Source organism: Platalea leucorodia, assembly GCF_965183815.1.
Source record: "Platalea leucorodia genome assembly, chromosome: 5".
NCBI classification, from domain to species: domain Eukaryota; kingdom Metazoa; phylum Chordata; class Aves; order Pelecaniformes; family Threskiornithidae; genus Platalea; species Platalea leucorodia.
Genome location: NC_138827.1, coordinates 10,100,671 through 10,121,223, shown reverse-complemented (window position 1 = coordinate 10,121,223; position 20,553 = coordinate 10,100,671). Strand labels below are relative to the sequence as shown.

At 42.5% G+C, this 20,553-nt stretch overlaps 1 protein-coding gene across 1 annotated transcript in view; it reads left to right on the top strand.

The window, feature by feature from the left end:
* Nucleotides 1-2,157: 2,157 nt before the first annotated feature.
* The window catches only part of PDILT (protein disulfide isomerase like, testis expressed), a gene marked incomplete at both ends in the record, with an annotated part of 28,968 nt that continues 10,572 nt past the window's right edge, over nt 2,158-20,553 (top strand). The window contains 5 exons of the mRNA XM_082312544.1: nt 2,158-2,356; nt 13,607-13,813; nt 16,775-16,908; nt 19,190-19,327; nt 20,074-20,184. Coding sequence (XP_082168670.1) covers nt 2,158-2,356; nt 13,607-13,813; nt 16,775-16,908; nt 19,190-19,327; nt 20,074-20,184 — 789 coding nt within the window. The remainder of the gene's footprint in view (nt 2,357-13,606; nt 13,814-16,774; nt 16,909-19,189; nt 19,328-20,073; nt 20,185-20,553) is intronic.

The following is a 20,553-nucleotide window of genomic DNA, read 5'->3' as shown; positions in this document are numbered from 1 at the left end:
TCCAGGGTGTGAGTGGTAACAAAGCAGAAGGCCCAAAAATTGTATTCATCCTGCATCCAGCAATTCCTGCTGACTGGCCCGTGACTTCTGCAGAAGGCAGATTTTCCATAGCTCTCAAACTGTAAAGCACAAAATGAAAGAGCCAGAACTAGTTAGCACAGATGAAGAAATGTGCAGAAATGTGACCTAATCTGCTGTATGCCTAAGAGAAAACATCGCACTCCATCAGTTTCACTTTTCTGTTCAGTTCTGCTAAATCCCACTCCATTCCTCATTGCAAATCTGTCCTGGCAGGACTGACAGCTGTATGATCCTCCTCTTACTCCAGTTTCCTTCCAGGACATAGAGGTTAGAAGCCCTTTCCAAAATGGTGCCTATTCCCTGGTAGGAGGTTTCCAGGAGGGATCTGAGTTGACTGCTGTTTGTTTCAGTGGCAGACCAGGGGAAAACCAGCTCTCTAAGCAAATGGTTTTATCATCCTACCTGTGCTCTGCGAGCCTTAGGCTGTGTTCTGAGCTTACAACATGGCCTGTTCAGATCAAACAGGCCTTGTTAGTTCCTCCCTGTTCTTCTGAAAGATGCTTTTTAACCCTCCTATGATGTTACTTGAAAGGCATCTTTGGAAAAGAGCCTGTTATGAAGAGAAAAAGACCGCAAAGTCAAACAGGAGACTTATCTTTTTTTTTTTTTTTTTTTTAACTTTAGTACCTGATTGCTGCATCTGTATTTACATGTGATCTTATCTTACAAGCAGCCTGAATACACAGCTCCCTCTGATTTCATTAGGCACCCTGTACAAGTGCTAATAGAACACGTCTCAAGGTGCATTACAACCCAAAGCCTTTGAGACGGATAGCAAAGAGTTCACTTGAAACCCAGCCTCACTCACACCAGGCATGAAAACAACCTAAATTGAAGCAATCTGCCACCCGAGATCCTTCACCCCCAACAAAATGGAGGCTACCACATCAACCACCATCACAAACACTCCTTCCTTTTAGCAGTACCCTCCTGATACCACAGTTTTCATCCTTTAGTGTAAGGGTGTGAAGGAGCAAAGCAGCAATTACTGCTCCTCAAGAGGAACGAAGAGTCATTATTGGAGGCAATTCCTTTAAGTATCAGTTTGGTTCTACTAATCTGGACCCATCTGTCCAAGTCAGCTCTGTCCTTGCATGTGCCAACGAAACAACCACCTGGTCCCCTCTAGAGACGCCAAAGCTTTGGGTGTACAGTTCAAAAACTTCAGCACAGTTTAAGGGTCTAAGATGTTTCTGCTACAATTACAGACTGGCAGATATTTACATTTCTTAGTAAATGGTGTTGACTTAATCTTTCTGTAAGATATTTCTTAACATGTTCTGAAAAGACTAGCTAGGGAGGCCTAATAGTTCACAGACACAGTTGATAGCTATCCTAAGGATGAAATAGTACATCTGGTACCTTCAGTTTACTGTACGGATATTAGCTGCATGAAATTATGCTACCACTGAAAATCAATGGCAAAATCTTCTGGTTTAGCCCACAAAGTAGTATCTTACTTGAGCTACAACTTGGCACTTAAGCAGAGATGGAAGCCTCACACACAAGGTACTGAAAAAATGCAGATGTTAAAATTACATATGCAAAGCAATGAGAGTTTTTCCTTGGCTTCAGCATGCTCTGAATCAGATCCATAGTAAGTAGCTCTGTAAGTGCAACAGACAACCAAATATTAAGCAGAGGAGCAGCCCTCAAATACTTTCCCAAGTACCTCACTTACTGTTTGGTCTGCAGCTCTGCGCTGGGTAACGGTGACAAGAGCAGGCTGTCTAATTAGAGAAGAGCACTATGAATCGACTGGTGCTTCCGCAGGCAAGTGTTTCCTCCTGTGCTCTCTCACCCTCTCCCCAGGCTTCTGATTATTTACAGAAACAGTAAACTCACCTTCCCTGCAGATACTTTTTTTCTAAACACTGCTAAAGATGGGGAAGTAATTAACTACATTAATCTTCCCGTGGAAAGACGCAGTTGGCTCCACTGGTGGTAGACTCCGTTATCAACCTTATCAGCCTCTTAGTTTGGCTGATAGAACAGCAGCCATTTAGGCAGCAAACCCTGCTGCTTAGTGCTCCTTTGCTTCTTTTTTTCTCAGTAACTGGATAAAGGCAGGGAAAGATGAAGACACACCAGTTTTTCTTTCTGCCATTATTGTTTCTCACAGGCTTCCTGGCAGCAGACAGCATAAGCCCAAATGAAACAAAGCTAAAGAAAGCCAAACTCCCCAAAATAAAAAAGGAGAACAGTGTACTTCTGCTGAAAAAGAGCAACTTTGACAGAGCACTGAAGGAAACTAAGTACCTGCTGGTGGAGTTCTGTGAGTATCCATTTCCGCTGTCTCTTACCCTGATGGCTCTGCAGAGCATGACTGACGCTGGGGCACTCAGGTATGCCTGTTTTACTGTTGCTTTGTCCTCCAGTAGTGCTTGTTTGTTTTTTTTCCCCTCCATGTATCTATTTCTGACCATGACTACTGTAATTTATTCCTTTTTGGTGTAGTTAAATAGCATTCTGCTACATAAACGGATACTGACAGGAAGATGGGTCCTCACACGCACAGTGCTGAGTTGGCATTCTCTGCTCCACTGCCTAATTTTGCAAATACGTGTTTCACAGCAGTGATGGGGGAAACTCTAGGTATTAAAACAAAGAGTCAGAGAGGGCTCTTCTCTATCTTACATTTTCATCAGTGCTTTGTATGAGGTTTTTGCCAGATGGCATCTCTCCTCTGTGAGCATTTGGGCTTCAGGGAATGGCTTTTTACTTCATTTTGATGTCTGTAATTGCATTATATAGGACTGCAAGATGCTTTCCCTGAAATTAGCACTTGGTTAGCTGAAGGCTGGTTTGTGGGTTTTCTACTAGGTTCATGTTCTTTCCTCATGGGGAGGAAACTAGTGGGACCTTTAAACTAACTTTGTTAGAAGGTCTGGCCATCTGAGCCTTACAGAAAGTAAACCACAAAAGCAAAAGCCCAACAGTGTATTCCCATGATGTTACCCATCTAAAAGTTCAGATGCTGCATAATTTCCCACTCCACAAATATGGAACTGTATTTCCTAGCAGCTTGCTGGTAGCAGAAACTCTTCAATCTGCATAAGACAGCAAAAACTGTCTCTGTTGCTTGGGTTTGACCTTGCTTCACTGTGCCACACTCATTGAGCTCAGCGCACACATCCACTTAGCCTTAAATTATACAAACACCTTGCAAACTAGCCCTGCTTTGGAGGCAGGCATTAGATACAGGCACAAGCTGAAAACCCCAATCTATTCCCTATTTGGAAGGGATATTTGAAATTAAGGCACTGTCCTAACTTTGCAGAAGTGCATGTAATTTGTTCTTTTGCCTCACTACCAAACCTGGATGATGATGATGAGAGGTAGTAGTAGTGTAGGTCAACCTGAAATGAAAACACTTGTATTTTTCCAACAACAAAACCTAAAATACACTAACAGATTAATGAAACTAAAAATATGTTTGGATCATATCAAACATCGCATTAATCCTGAAACAACGTAATGAAACTTCAAATATTTTTAAAACTTTCAGAACAATCACGTTAGAAATTTCTTTAAAACTTAACATTTAAGACTTTTAAACACTTTTGAAAGTGTTGAAATTTAGCAAGATTTTATTTTTTAATTGTAGAGGGTCTAAAGATATTTGCCAAACTCAGTCTACAGTTGTGAACTGTTTTGATCTCTCTGAAGATGCATTATTTTGGTGAAAAACTAATTTATCAGAAAAACCTTAGTCAAGCTCTATTCGCAGCTTTGTAAGAGCTGATTCAAAGCACAGAACCTAAATGTCCAGGTCAGAGAAGAGTTTGCAGCCAAACCTCCTTAGTCCTGGCAGAGCTGATCAACAAGGAGATACTGCAACACACTTCAGGATTTTAACTTAATACGGAATGGAAAGAAGACACGTGAAAAGTTTCATAACTAAATGAGAGATGAAGAAAGAATTGTTCAGAATACAGTAGCCCAGGGACTTGGGCACTCAAAGGATGTGGAATATCTAAATCGGGATTTCTTCCCCCTACTTCAGAGCAGAGTCTTGTGCCTCTCTCTCTGATATCCCACCACCCTCGCAACTGGCGTTCTTCAGAAAGGAAGGGCAAACACACTCTTCCATTCCACGCAGCATCTTCCAAAAAAGTCAGAGATGAAACACTGCTCCCCAACCACACCTTGCTCCAGTGATCCTCACTGCCTTCTGGTTTGGATTCAAGGTCACCATGTCTACCTGAAGGGTTTACCGAAAACTCATGGATTGCCTTTCCCCCCCACAAACCCTAAAGGCATCTACAGTCCCTGCAGAGAATTATGAAATCACTCATGAGAGTGATGAGCTCCACAGCCCAGATACATTATCTGGAAATCACTGGCCTCAATCTCAATAGCTCCCTTTGGAGACATGCCACTAAACAGCCTCTGGAGCAGTGAAAAACCATCCTGCAATGAGGCACTGCCCCGGGATGTAGGAAACCTGAGTCCACAATGCTGAACCAGCTGGTTCATTTGCTGTAATCATTTGCATTGCCATAGCACAAAGAGGTTAAAGATGGGACATGTACATGTGCCTACACAGAGGGGCCATAAAGCCCTAATATTTTATGTCCTACTCTTTAAAACAGGCTATCTAAATAAACAATCTATGTGAACATGGAGCTATTAAGGGAACTTAATGAGAGACAAAGCAATATTCCCCAGATCACATGGGAAATCTGTGGGGCTGCCAGGAATTAGCTTTAGAAATCCAAACCGAATGCAAGACCTGAGACCTTTCTCTTCTTGACTCATTCTCAACCACGAAGACACAGTCAGAGAATGGGGGGGGAACCCCATGCTTCCCAGAAAGTGGGATTTGTTCTGTTGCTGTACCAACATGGGGAAAAGTTTAAGCTCCAAACTTTGATTCAACGCTCTAGGATCTGCCTTAGGCCTATCTGTTACAAGAAAACCCTGATGCTTTCCCTGTTGCATGCCATTATCTACTTACCAGTCCCACAGTGTTTATCGGTAGAGGCCTGCTTTGATGTCTTCTGCCCAGCGACTCCTGAGTCCTCCTAATGCCCTTCAGATCCACCCTCACCATGTCCCAGGTCTGCCTTCTTTCAGGCAAGGCTGACCATAAAGACATATTCTGACTTTCTGCCAAGCAGTATCAGGCTACCCTTGCGAGCAAAGTACACAGGGCAAGTAACCAGCATGGAAACAAAGTCATGACCCAGAAATCTGGCACTCTTCTGCCCTCATTCCAACTGCGTTGTGCAACAAGAAAGCAACCGAAGGGGCAGCATAATGAGGGTGAGGAAGGACACAGGAACGCAGGTTCCAGCTTCTCTTTGGTTTTTGGTAAAGGCACTGAGAACAATGTCTGAAAACACTGTTGAGCAGCACACAGCCACGCGCCTGCTCTCCCGTGGATGCAAGCCCTGCTGCCTGCTCAGCTGAATTACGTGCTTTGTATGCGTGAGGAGCACACGATCTCAAAGCTCACGTGAAAGGGCTCTTCTGCTGCAGTCCGTGGCGTCTCCCCATCCATGTTAAACTGATCTAGGTATCACTCAAATGCCTATGAGCATGGGGTATAGAGAGCACTTGCCACCAGCAGAAGGTAGATCTTACACCAGTGTTGCCTACATGGAAGAGTTTTACTGCTTACACTATACATTAGCTGAGTATAAGTCCCTGTGTTGACTTTCACTGCAGAATATTGTTGCTTTGAAAAAAACAAAACCAGAAAATCACAAGCACTCTGACAAAAATCCTCACCACAGGGAGGATAAACTTTGTACGCTTATAAGCACAAACACTACAAGCCCTGCTGCACACCACCGCAAACTGTAACCGGCTGAAGTCAGGTCTTAGCTTACTCTAGTTTTCTGAAGGACAGGAACTGTTTCCACACAGTACACTGCCTGAACACAGTAAAATGCATCTCCTATTTAATTTCTGTTCAAAAGCCTTTCATAAACCTTTCCAACTTTCTGTCATCACAAGGGTTTTCACAGGACTTTGCAACTGTCCCATATTTCTCCACGCAAGAATAGTCCTCAGATCCCCCAAACAGTACGGTGAAGACCATTCATGTTTAAGGCTTCCCCAGGCCAGAGAGGCAGAAATAGCCCACAACATGCTCCAGCCCAGGGGTAAAACATAGCGCATCAGCCCACATAAGCAACTGACCATCTTGCAACTGAGACATGTTAAAAGTACCCAAGTACACTGTTTCTGCAAAGGAGCAGGTATTAAACTGTTCTTTATTTTCACTGGCAATATAATGGGTTTAAACACAGCAGACACTACAGTCAGGGATAAAGACCACCATTTAGCTGGAAGCCTAATGATGCACTGGAGGAACATGCCTAGGGTAGCTCTGGTATCTCCATTCATGGCAATATTTAAAGCCAGAGTAGTCAAATAGCTGTCAAGATTGGTTCAGATATGGTTTAACTTGCCTTAGGTCAGACCAATGACCTCTCCAAGTCCCTTACAGCTGTAGTTCTGTAATCCTTTAACTTGGCTAGTGGCGTATTTTGGGTAACACAAAATGGGTGCAGAACACATGCTAACACCACTTTCTCCCACCTATCAGAAGAATCCAGGAAAAGGCCCAGACCTCAGTGAATGTTTGACTCCCCAGATCTCTGCTAATGCCTGCTCCTGTCCTTGCCAGTGAAAAGTTTTCAGTTCCTAGATAAACACGGGGATAACCTAAGGACAAGCACATAAGCGGTGCAGACCTTGTGCTGCTGCTTTGTGTGCCAAGTACACTCTCATTTATGAAAAAGTGATGTTTACCTTTTCTAGCAGAACATTTGTATAACCAGTGAGGCACCAGGTCAGCTGTAGGATTCCTGCAGCCTGTGACTGACAATCTGTGCTGAGATAATGACATTTAATAGACAAGATGGGGGTTACTCTTAAAAGACAAACATCTCCTTTTCAAGGCACAAAAGCTGAAGGTGATGTTATTGAAAAAAACAAGAAATTGCTGCCTATGTATACATATAGTTAATAAAAAGGGGGATTTCTAGGAAGCAGGGGAGGCATGACTGATTTAAAATCAATTATATAGATCAGATGGTCAGCTCACTCATAAAGCCAACATCCAAAGCATACTCACTCCTGTGCTAAGAACTGATTTCAGCATACAGCAGTCTCCTCATCACAGGAGGTGAATGCAAACAGTTCAAAACCACCCAGAACAGGTATTTCTTACAACTAAGCTCCCAACAGGAAGCTAACGCAGAGTGAAAGACGGTGGAACGTGATGCCTCATTCCTGTAGGCTTCATCATAAATCTGTGTCAGTTTTTTAGGAGTAAATCTTCTGAAAAGAGTCACTTAAATTGTTTGCAAAATATGAGTATAAAAATGAAGAGGACACTGGAAACACATGTCTGGACAGGTACAAGAGTCACCAGACGATCTTCTAGTTGCCTGCTGCAGAGACTTACCGATCAGCATGGGTCCCTTATGTAGGTGTCTCTTACACATGCTTATTTTATTGAATGCTTTGAATAAGGATCCAAACTGTAGAATAATCCTCAAGGATCCAAACTGTAGGATGATCCTCAACGTTTGCATAGCAGAAGATGTCAAGTAAACTGCAAACATTAGATTAGCTCAGTTTAAAAGTACAGAGGTCAGCACAGGAGATTATGGGCTGTATCTCACTGTAGAAGAGAATGGGAAAATTCAAGGTCACACAAGAAAGTTTGCAACTGCAGCAAGACTGACATCCTTCCACTCTGATATGTTAAACATGAATCCATCCTTCATCTCAAGAGTCTTCTACAGAGAAATTTATGTAACTGTAGTGAACCTGTAAAACCAGCCTATGCAGAAGTTGAAAAGTGGGACTGCTAAAATGACGTTCTGACCACGGCAGAAACTAACAGCAAGGAAATCAGTATTTAGCATGACAACAGGCATATTCACAATGACTGCAGCCATCACTACATTGATGGTCTCATCAATATAGGCTGCAGAATTAAACTGGAGGCCACCAGCAATTAGCTGAAGAAAGAGGAACTCATCATGCTTTCATGTATACTCACTTCAAGAATGCTTTAGGGTCATTAAACACATTTATGTGTCAGCAAAAACTTTCTCTGTCCATATTTCAATATATTTTAGATCAGTAAGCTGCATTATGAAAATAAGTAGCAGCTTACTCAGGTTACTGATGTGCTCATGAGAGAGAGTCTCTCAAAGTATAAGATTTCTGGTTCTCTTCCCACTTTTGCCATATCCATTTGGTGTGGCTTTGGGCAAAATATACTCTGACTCTTTAAGATAGAGATGATGACATGTGATGGTACCCACCTTGTTCTTGATCCTTACACAGTCATGGTGTAAATTCTTCAGAGCAGTGGGAGTTGTTTCTCACAAAATGTTTTACGTTGCTTAGAACAAGACTGCTAGCAGCTTGGGCTGTAAAAATCAGCATTTTTGACAGTCTGATTAAAAATCTTTATTCCCTTTCAGTTTGTCAGGCTTTGCTTTCAATGTACATGTGATCTCACGTTAACCTAGTTCGCTGGTTGTCCATGGAAAAACAAAACTGATAAAATTTGAGTTGCTGACATATGAGACAGGTAAAATATAAAAATGCATTTAAGTCCTCAAATACGTAGACCTTATTATAGCTCATGAAATGGAAAACGTGGCAATCCTCCCACACCCAACACCCTTCCTTTGGGGAACGCAGGTGTGTATAAGATTTGCTCTACATGACCTTTACAGGGAGGCATTCTTACAACAGTTCCTAAAATAAGGGAAACTTTAGTCATCAGGGAAGGTGCTGAAAAATGCAATGCTCTTCTTCAGTGTGGGGCCTTCTCCTCACAAAGACAACATGCCAACATGAGCAAAGTGGCTGCAGAAATGGTGATACAGTCTGCCCCCTGCAAGTGATTTAAAAAGGTGACTGGTTGCAGCTCAATTGTTATCAAAAAGAAAAGAAAGAGTAGAAATTCAAGAGAACACCACACAGGTGCTTTTAACTCTCATAGTTCCGTGGCCCTTTTTAATTCTTCCATATCTGAGCCAAAGAGCTTGAGTTGTTCTCAGACGCTGGATAATTTATTTTCAGGATTTTCTGTACCGCTGACCAAATCATCATAGGATGTCCTGAGTTGGAAGGGACCCACAAGGATCATCGAGTCCAACTCCTGTCCCTGCATAGGACAACCCCAGAATTCACACCATATGTCTGAGGGCATTGTCCAAATGCTTCTTGAATGTTGTCAGGCTTGGCGCCGTGACTACCTCCCGGGGGAGCCTGTTCCAGTGCTCCACCACCCTCTGGGTGAAGAACCTTTTCCTAATGTCCAACCTAACCCTCCCCTGGCATATCTTCCTGCCCTTCCCTCGGGTCCTATCACTGGTCGCCAGGGAGAAGAGATCAGCACCTGCTCCTCCTCTTCCCCTTGTGAGGAAGCTGTAGACCGCGATGAGGTCTCCTCCCAGTCTCCTCTTCTCCAGGCTGAACAGACGAAGTGACTTCAGCTGCTCCTTGTACGGCTTCCCCTCTAAACCTTCACCATCTTTGTGGCTCTGAAATGGTGGCCATCTGTTAAGATGCTCCTTTGGAGGTTCACATCTGTTTTGAAAAGGACACTTCACAAAACAGCTATGACACAGGGTGGGAGGGAATTCAGTGATACTTCCAAAAGACAGGTCAAAAACACTAGGAAAAAAAATTTAAAAAAATCTCAACAAACCCTTAAGTTATCCTTCTTTTTATTTACAACACAACTAAAACTACTGATAATGAAGACATTCTCCCATTGTTAATACAATGCTGTCCCTGAGCTGACAGCCTTTGAAGGGCCTCTCGCTTCTGGCAGCTGTGGCACAGCACACTGGTTTACACGGGCATCCCATCACCCACACGTCTTCCCTGGTGACCTTGCCACCAGCTCTGTTACCTCTCATCTGTGTCTGCCCTCGTACTCTGCTGGCGCTCAGCTCTCCTCGAGTCTGGAGCCTGTGATGCTGCGTTAGCCTCAGCAGCTGCTTCCTCACCCCAATGCCTGAAGCAATCGGTGTCAATAAACATCTAAAACAGAGGAAGCGAAACAAAACTCAAGAAAAGGCTCCAAATAAAAGGAGTGATGATTTCCTGCAACACTCAGGCGACTTGAAAAATAAAGCACCTGGGAGGCAAACAGAGAATGAGTGGAATGAAAAGGAATTGATGGAAAGCTGAAGAGGAGCCTAATCACTCAGGAAAGCAGGGGGAAGGTGCGTAATGGATGTTTCCACATGCTTTCTGGGTAGTCAAGGAAACAGTTTTTATCGGTCTGATGAAGAAGGCTGTTCACTCACTGAACTTCTGTCTCGCAGTTATCAGGTTAATGGTACTCGGATTTCTCCTGGTCTCTGAGTGCAGTGATTACTTTTTACAGGATGGAGTCATGCACTTTTCCCAGCTCCAGCCAGGAGCTAACAACTCTACCAACTCTCATTATCTAAGCATGCTAGTTACATTACTAGTTACCTGCAACTCTGCCTATTCAGGTCATTCAGTGATAAGACATCATTCTTAAAAGATCTGTTTGGAATTGAAATATGTCAGAGAAAAATGGATCCTAAACACCACCACCACCACCCCCCCCCGACAATCTACATACATGTTTAATGTCCATAAAGCTTATTATTCCCTGTATATTTGGGAAGCCTCTAAGTGGCTTCAACTTCTGTGTCTGGACTTCAACAATTTCTTCTGCCCCTTCCCAAGAGAGTCCCATTTCACTGTGCAATAAGCATTTGATCTTCCAAATTCCCAGTTGTAGCAAAACAGCTGTGCAACCTTAGGTTATTAGGAAAAAGTCATTATACTGAAATTGCCTCTGATGTTAAAAACATTGACTTGGAATTAGCTGGAAGGTGCTGGATCCCTACCTGCTGTGTGGCTTCCTGCGTCCTACTCCCACAGCACCCTCTCCAGAGCAATGCGCCCTCCCTCTTGGAAAGCCCTGTAACTCGGACTAACTGTTCTGGACTAACCCCGCCACACGCAGTCGGTGGGTATCAGCACTCTTAAATTGCATAGTAGGTACCCCATGTTCTGTTTAAAAGTCCACATATCTTTGCTTAAAATGATTGCACAGATACTTCATAAAGGCTCAACACACACTGTCCATAGAAGCTGCAGTATTTTTATAGGGTATACATGCTATTTCTTATGTTGACAGGTCAGAGTTTCTAACAGATACCATGGGTTTCTGCAGTTACGTCTAGAGCATATCAAGGTACAATTGGAGATAATCCAATTTTTTTTTGTGCTGCGAGACAACACATTACAAACTTGTTGGGGAAAAGGTTCATAAGACCATTTTTTATAATTAGGAAAAAGGAAATTGAAGTTAGGATCAAATCTCTCTGTAAAATCAAAATAAATTTATTTGATGAAATAGTAATTTTACAGGCAATTAGAACACAATTTGCTTTGGACTGATGCCTTAAGGCTCATTTACTTCATTTAGAGAAGTACCTTCTATTCATCACCATGGTATCTGAGTGCCCCCTGAACAGACACCAAGTTTTGTTCTACTAACAAGAACCCCCTTTGGCATGTTAGCAGCTGGAGCAGCTATTCCAGTGCCAGGGTTTCTGCGAGCCTAAGCCAAGATGGGTTTATATGTGGAAGAATTTGGAAGGGCCTATCAGGTTAATATTTTGAGAAAATAACATTATTTAATGCTACTCTTCACACTCCTCGCTGTAGCAGTTAGGTGGAAGAAAATGATTGATGGCTGGGATTCAGAGCAAGGATAATGATGAATAATGCAAGAAATGTAACTCGGCACTGAGTTAGATTAGTGGTTTTATCTTTCATTTATTAGAACTCATACAGAAATGTTCATTCACTTTTTGGTTATAATTATGTTGGGCAATGTCTTCACCAGGTAGGCTGTAGAGAAGTGCATTTGTAATTTTGTGAAAGAACAAAAGACAGTTACTTTGTTAGATTTATGCTTTGGCACATATGTGTGCGTGCTTGTGTAAGTATAGATCTGAATGTGTGTATACACAAGAACACACACAAACGTATGAAACCAAGATTAACTGGATGTTTTTCATGTGTTCCTATTTGAAAAGTATATTGATGAAACAAAAAATTTTCTCTGCAGAATATAAAGAAAAAGGTTTTGCTCTTCATAATAAAACAAATCTAACAACATAGGGTATCTCAATTTTATCAAAAGAAAGTCAAATTAATTTTCTTTTCAACCCAAGTTGCAAAACTGCTCCAGGCCTTTACCTCTTATTTGACTTTGAATACAGAGCAGCAATGTCTGACTAGTTTCTTTCTCTTGTCCTTTTTTCATGTTAATATAATTTATAACTCCAGGGCCCAGATTAGGATGGCCTTTCTCCTTCCTCCATACACACAACTGCCATTTGAGCTAGAGAAGGGCTGGCACACAGCAGGGCACGCAGAAATACACCACCAGTCTCTGAAAGGTCATACTCTGTTGCTCTCCTTCCCTCCTCTGTACCTTATCTGGAAAAGTAGTTTCTGCATTACAAAGGTTTGCCTCAGTGAAGTGCTTACAAAAATGGTATCTTATCAAAGAGTCCTAATGTGAGTAGTATCTAACTCTACCCTTGACCTCCCTTTAACTCATGCCCAGCATAGTCAGTCAGTCAAACTACTTTTTAATTCCACGTCATTTCTTCCCAACAGAAGACTATTGCAATCCTACTAGGACTGTCGTGGTTTAACCCCAGCCAGCAACTAAGCACCACGCAGCCGCTCGCTCACTCCCCCCCAGTGGGATGGGGGAGAGAATCAGAAGGGTAAAAGCTAGAAAACTCGTGGGTTGAGATAAGAACAGTTTAATAATTGAAGTAAAATAAATTAGAACAGTTAAATAGGCAAAGCAAAAACCGTGCACGCAAACAAAACAGAACAAGGAATTCATTCACTACTTCCCATCGGCAGGCAGGTGTTCAGCCATCCCCAGGAAAGCAGGGCTCCATCACGCGTAATGGTTACTTGGGAAGACAAACGCCATCATGCCCAATGTCCCCCCTTCCTTCTTCTTCCCCCAGCTTATATATACTGAGCATGACGTCATATGGTATGGAATAGCCCTTGGGCCAGTCTGGGCCAGCACTCCCCCCCGGCTGTGCCCCCTCCCAGCTTCTTGTGCACCCGGCAGAGCATGGGCAGTTGAAAAGTCCTTTACCACTGTGAGCGCCACTTAGCAACTACTTAGCAAGAACAAAACGTCAGTGTATCCTCGACATTGTTCTCATCCTAAACCCAAAACACAGCCCCATACCGGCTACCAAGACGAAAATTAACTCTATCCCAGCTGAAACCAGGACACTAGTTTTTCACTGTGACTGGTCCAAGGACATGTGGAGTGATGAACAATCATCATGAACACAAAGAAGTAAAAAGATAATTTCTCATTTATTTCTGAGTCATAAAAGACCTTATTCAACCCCTCCAGCTACTACTTGACACAACAACCTCCACTAGAAAGCTTCACGCTGTGGCCTAAGTAACCCATTCTCTTTTGGTTGACCCTTTCCAGATGTTTCTTTATCTCAATCATCTCAGAATTTGTCTGAAGAATTCGCTGAGGCTGCACGACAGCTTAAAAAAGAAGCTCCAAGAATCCAATTTGGCAAAATTGATGTCACACACCAACATGATTTGAGAAAAGAGTTTAATATTCGAGAGTTTCCTACTGTGAAATTTTTTGTGGATGGCAGCAGGGAAGATCCCATAGACTGCAAAGGTAAACTGTCTTATGCACTGATAAGATAATGATATGTAATGACAGGATGTACCGATCTATTATGCTGCTGAGAAGAAAAATATAGATGCTCAGGTAAGGAATATGCAAGGTAGCAAACTGTTTTTGCCCATGGTTTTAAATACACAATTACCTCTGTACCAATACAAGAACTTAGATTTGAATTCATCTTCCAAGTGTATAACTGAACTGTATGTTTAGTTCACGCAGCCAAATTAATTGCTGGCGTAATTCCACTGAGTACAGAGAATCACCCCAACAAGACGACTTACTCCCATTTACTACAATAAACATAAATAAAAACCAAACAAGAATTTGGTCCTGAACCTGCTCCGTTTGCAGTTCTTCTAGTTCACTGCAGTTCCCATGGGTAGCAGGCCTACAGAAGTAGGCTGGAGCAATACTCTGTGCATCTAACAATGAATTGTGAATTCACTAAGTTCACACTAAGCATACAGGTATACTTCGCAAACCAAGGAGAAGAATTTTGCATTTTAGCCATCAGAGGGAGCTCATATGTGGCTCAGAAAAACCATGGAGTAATTTGCAATCTTTGATGGAAAGTTATTAAGCAAAGACAACAATATTGGAATAGGACTGACTTGAGCAATCCTGGTAAATCCAGGCCTTATTAGAGATTTTCTTTCACTGAACATATATACAAGAAAGATATTTTTTTTTTTTTTTTTTTTTGCCTAAAATGATGAACTTTTACAGAGTTGACAAAAATTGCATGACTTGGCCAAGCATCTGTTCGTGTACTCTTAAGCAGATACAGCTGAGTCACAAGTTTAATACAATCAACAAAAAAAGGAGCCTCAAGTTTGCCTCCTGAGCCTGTACACAACCGAGTGCTCAGACTTCTTTAACCGCTGAGCCCCCTGTGGCTGCTGCTGCTGAAAGCTGATCTTCAGTATTTTTAGTAACTTGCTCTTCCTTTCTATTGAATTTCTTAACAAGTTCCCATCATCTAGACTTGTGCAAACAGCAGCTTCTGCACAAATGCCACTGAAAGCGTGATTTGCCATACTGAACTTTTATTAGAGGTGCTGATACACGAGAGCGAAAGTACCTACCTTTAGTCTCTGATTAAATCTATAGCATTGACAAGAAAACCTCTTTTAAACTGGTAAACCTATTTGACAGGTATGCTTGTGAGAACCGGTGCATACAGAGTATCATAACACAACATGCACATAGTCACCCTTCAGCAGAGCACTGCTATTTAAGACAAGCTTACTAGCAAGACACAAGAAGTTAGGAAACTGGCTTCTGTTCTGTGATTTGTACAGGATAGTATCAACTGTTCAGAGCACATGTACCACCAATAATGACATAAACTACATTTTGTTGACTGGTAAATGCTTATGTACAACAACTAGTAAAATCTCACCTATCGCATATGACTTAAACCATTGAGAACCTGCAACTGAAAATGCACAGCGACCACCCAATGACTTCTCATACAGAACATGGTATACTTCATACCACAAAAGAAACTGCAGACCTCGCTTAAATCAAGAAGTTAACTGAAATATTTTATGGAAGAGGGAATTTTTGAATGGCTGTCCTGGCAATGGACATAGCATGAAAGCCAAATCCTAGAATTTGTAAAATCATCATTTACAACACCAAGGCCAGAATTTGGCCAGTAGAAACGAGCTACACAGGCTGTTTAAAGCAACCCAATAGAAAGATTAACCACATGAAAAATATGCTGAGGGGTCATATCGCTGACATAAACTGCAAGAGCTCAATTCTGCATTTAGACGTCAGAGTCAAACGCTATGTGGCCACTAGATACTGCTCTGTGCTTTGCTCTGGAGCCTATACACTCCAGAGCAGATGCCTGCCTGCTTCACCTTAAAAAAACCAGTATTTTAAACTAGTTGCAGTGCAGCCTGCTGCAAAATGACTTGATGGCAGTAAAATGGTCTGACTCAATTTTGATCTTGTCATATTGCTAAAATGCACAGTACCAGGAGTTGCATCTTTGATAATCTACTTGTACTGTACATCTTGACTATAGCACTTCACAGCATACAGACTTTTTGATATACAATTTTCATTAACCCTTTGCTAGACTCTTGGTGTGGTCCAACACGGATGTCATAGTCACGGAGATGAAAGGGCTGCTGTACAGCTGAGATTTTCATCTCTTGAGCCTCAATTCGTGGCTCCAATTCCTCTGAAAACATGATAGCTAGAAAATGTATTTTTTAGACACTCAAGATTCCTAAAACTCCTGAAAGCTTGAAGAGAATTTACCAAATAAACAGACTGCCTGTAATCTCAGTAAAACTGGTAGCAGTAATTTGGAACCCCAAAGATGGAACAATCCAGAATTAAAGGACAACTTTGACACTTCAGCTTTGTTTCTTATGTCTAAACTGAAAAGTGAAGCTGCAGCACCACAGAGGAATTTTAACACGCCTGTGTGCCTATCAGATTCCTTCTGCAGCACCAAAGGAACAATTTTTGACACCTAATTTAATTGAACAGACAGTTCAATAAAATCTGCAATTGGTTTGAAGTCATTTTGGATTAAACCTCAGGTCGATAGCTCTTTATAGCTTACTGTGATTTTGGGACACATGAAATCTTGCAGAACAGGTTTTCTACTTGTCTGAATTTCCTCATCTCTATTCTCTACCTGTGATTAAGCAGTTAATTTGGCATACAGCCATTTGCAGAGGTCCCGGAAAACACAGTACCGATCCATTGTTGATCTTCTAGAGTCAGCAACAGTTTAAATGGTGACTAGAACCTGAAGCTGAATTTAGATGCCCCAAGCCCACTTTGAATCAGCTTTGACCTCAGTCCTAAGAAGCCCAAGTCCATTTGTATTCAGCATCCTTCTGCACCTCCACTGCCTCTATCTTGATTGCACAGAAATTTGTCATTCATTTTGATCGTCATTTTAACTCCCTTTTCCTTCCACAGGAGTCAGACAGGCCTCAGCCTTTATTACATGGGTGAAAAGAAGAACAGGACCTAGCACTGTTTTAATCAACTCTACTGATCAGGCTGAAGCCATCATACATGCTGACAATTTGGCAGTGATTGGCTTTTTTAAGGTAATTCACTGGAAAAGTCAAAAGGCTGGTTTCTCTTCCGACTTTGGGATATACTGCTTGCCATCGCCACCAAACCCCACACATCCAAAAGACCTTGAACTCACCTCAAAAACCCAGGCCCTCAGTTTTCCCTGCATTTTTTTTTTTAATTTAATTGTTTCTATCCACATTTTCACACTTCTAGATAAGCAGCCCAAGCAGAGATAAGAACATCTGACACCACAGCACTTTTCCTGAACAGGTACCCAGGCACAGAGACCTACCACTCTGAGAGCAGCTTCTGAGAGCACGATGCTACAGCAGTGTTTGCACAGCCCTGGTCACAGCAGACTTTCCTGTATCCTCAGAGAAAGGGCTTCTGCCAAACCATCCTAAATTTGGTGGCTGGTGGGAAGAGGGCAGAACTATTGCCCTACCTATCCTTACTTAACTCCATCCTTTTCTTTGGAGAGACAACTCATTGCTGGTGTGGGTTATACTGCTACTGGAGTCTCCAAATGCAAAAAGTTGTAATCCCTGCCCAGAGCTGTAACTGATCCAAAAATCTAGGGTTACCCGATCATGGCATTTCTATTCAAACATGGTGCAAAATCATAGACATGAATAATGGCAGGCTGTTCTGGTGAAGGACTGTTCCCTTCCTGCTTAAGTCCATAAAAAAGCAGTATATATTGTCTAATATACTGGAGTGCCTTTTCTTCATCTTTCCATTTGATGATTTAAACAACTTCAGTGAAACTCAGGGGGGCAGAGCACAGCTCCATGAATATCACGCTAACTGTGGTTTTTAGCTCCTGCCAGCTAAAGAAACCTGCGTGGATAGGAAGTCATAAAATATTACACTGTATATGATCCAACTCATGTAGCCCTTTCTCAAGCAAATTCCTACTAGTTTCCAGAGCTGAATAAGGTTCTTAGGATTTGGGGCTGAATGATACAGAACAATAGTCAAACAGTGCAAAATAAATTTCAGCTGTCAAGGCATGCAGTCAGAAGTCAGTAAAATAGGAACAGTTTCTTCCTGCTTGTTCAATGTGTCCTTGAAATCTTTAATATCTGAAACATTCAGTCAAGGATTTTCTCTAACTAAAGAGACTTTTATTCTGCTATCTCTCTGCCCAGTTAAAAGCACAGTGTCTGGACTCATACCTGAGGTGATAAGGTCCCAAATGGGCTGGCTACAGTGGATAGTCCAAGTTTTATGGATGTCGAAAACAGGATTCATTACCAAAATGCCCCATAGTAACAGAGCTGGTGAGCACATACAGCATAATAGGACAAACTGTGAAAATGCTCAAGAGTGCCCAGAATTTTGCTTTGCAGCAATCTGCTTGCAGCTGTTTATGAAGGAAGGCAGTTTTCCAGTGCTGGGCCAGATTGAGAAGCCCTTGCTATCACAGCGATGCTGGAGAGTTCCCTGAACCACGCAGATAACAGCTACTGCTTGCAGATGTGTTTGACTGGACTCTGTGATTTCAGTCGGGGGCTGAAATGACAATAGGTGAGCATGATCTAGGGCATGTCAGAAATTTAATGGGTGGAAGCCAACAAAATAGTGTCCGAGTAAATAAAGAGCTGTATTTGGCCTTCTATTAGTCACAGATTGCTCACAAATGTGAGTGCCAGGCTGTTTTGGGAGGTCTCAGCATATAAATTACTATTCATCTAGCATGAAATAATTGTCTGATTAAATCAAATCTGGAAGCCCTGTTGCCTTTCATCACGCTTATTTACTCTTAGTTTGAGGGTGGACAGCACAGTGACTATTTGACAGATGTAGGAGTCAAGGTCCCTGCCTCGAAGAGCACTCAGTCAAAGCACCAAACACATCAGTCAGGCCCTCTTGCAAGCAGAGAGCCCTCCTCTCTAATCCATCACACCCTGCCAGCTATGCAGACGGGCTGCGGCAGGGGAGCAGCTGTTGGCATGATCCTTCCCCATCTGCAGAAGTCTTTGCAGAGTGTGGAAATGCCAGGGGAGCGCAGGGCAGACGCGATTATCACAGAAAGGACATAGGGGACCATGCACCATACATACTGACCCAGCCCAGCCGACACTAGCTGGAAAGGTGAATGCACTCGTGGCGTCACAGCACTCCTAGGATCTCCCCTGTTGTGAAGATCTCCCCTTGGAGGTAACCATGGCAAGCTATACCCACTTTACAATTACACTCTCTTTACCTCACAAGCCTTCAGGGGCCTGCCTCACCTGTAGCTCTCACTCCTACACATCCTAGCAGGACGCAGGACACGGTCTTAATAAATACTCTTTCTGGGACCAGGAACTTCACAATGACAGCGTGGAAGTTTTCTGTGAGACGGCAAGAGATGTGCCAGAGATGCCTTTCGGGATGACAGCCAGCAAGGACGTCTGTGCTAACTACGGCATCCAAAAGAACACTCTTGTTGTGTTTAAGAAGGTAGGAATGCAAGCCTAGCAGGCAAGGTGCAGTTAGCTGCCATGGCAGCTTTGGCCTACAGAAAGGCAGTTTGGGAATTTTTCAGGTTAAATAATTTCCTAGTTGAAATTCAACGAGCCTAACACAAAAAATACTGCATTTACAGACAAGAGAGACAAACAGGAGGCAAACAGCAACCTTTGGACAACTGGTTATTTTCAGTCTGGCTGCCTACATTCAGGTTCCTAATTCATAGTTAAGGATCTGGATAAAATGGCTTTATTTTTCCAACCCATGTTCTAATCAACATGTGCTGCCAGGTTAAGCGAGTTTTGCAGACGTTCACCTCTTTGCCTTTGTGTTGCTTTTGGCCAGGAATCTTCTCCTCTTCTAATCCACAACAGAAGAAGTGGCCAACAAGGAGAACAAAACTACATAGAAGTAGCACCAACATTTAGGCTATGAAGTAGTCAGACCAAGGATGTCCTGAGTGAGCGTATGTCACAGATAGCGTGTATAAATATAGAAAAGATCTTTCAGTGTGTTAAGATTACCGAGCAAATTAAAACTGTCAGCTGTACCTTGAATTTTAGCTATAATCTTGTTCTGTAATCTAGCTGTGACATTCATTTTACAAGCTATGGAATTTCAGTTACTGAGGATCATAAAATAGCAAAGCTGAGAACAACATTTTAGAGTAAAGACAGTCTCTTTGCTCCAGTAGTTGATAAGGCCAACAACCTCACAAACTTCGCTATTTGTCCAAGGGAAAACCTGTGCATTATGAAGTGCTTGAAGATGGCAGACAGAACAAACTGGATCTAACGAGGCTAATCAAAACCTTTACCTTGGATTTGGTCACTGAATATAATCTTGAGGTATGTGTATTTCACTGTATTAACAAAAGCCACAGCAGAAACACAGCAAAGACAGGAATCCATGCAGAACGAGACCTAGGGAGCTATTCTGCTCCTTAGAGTTTGAGAATTTTGTTTGCTTGTTTGACTAGGCCAGCCCTACACACATCTAGAAACACCAGCAGAACCCAACAGGCAGCTCATGGTCTAATCCAAGCTGAAGGATGCTTCTCTCTGGCAAGATGTTGTTTCTTAGAGGAGATGAGGAATGGCTGGCCAAACAGTGAACTTATCTGAGCATGCAAACATCTCCCTCCTGTGGAGCCAACACAAAGGCCTGGGCTGCTTCTGCAACAAACTAGGTGGGGTGGGAGGTTGGAAGGCCAGTCC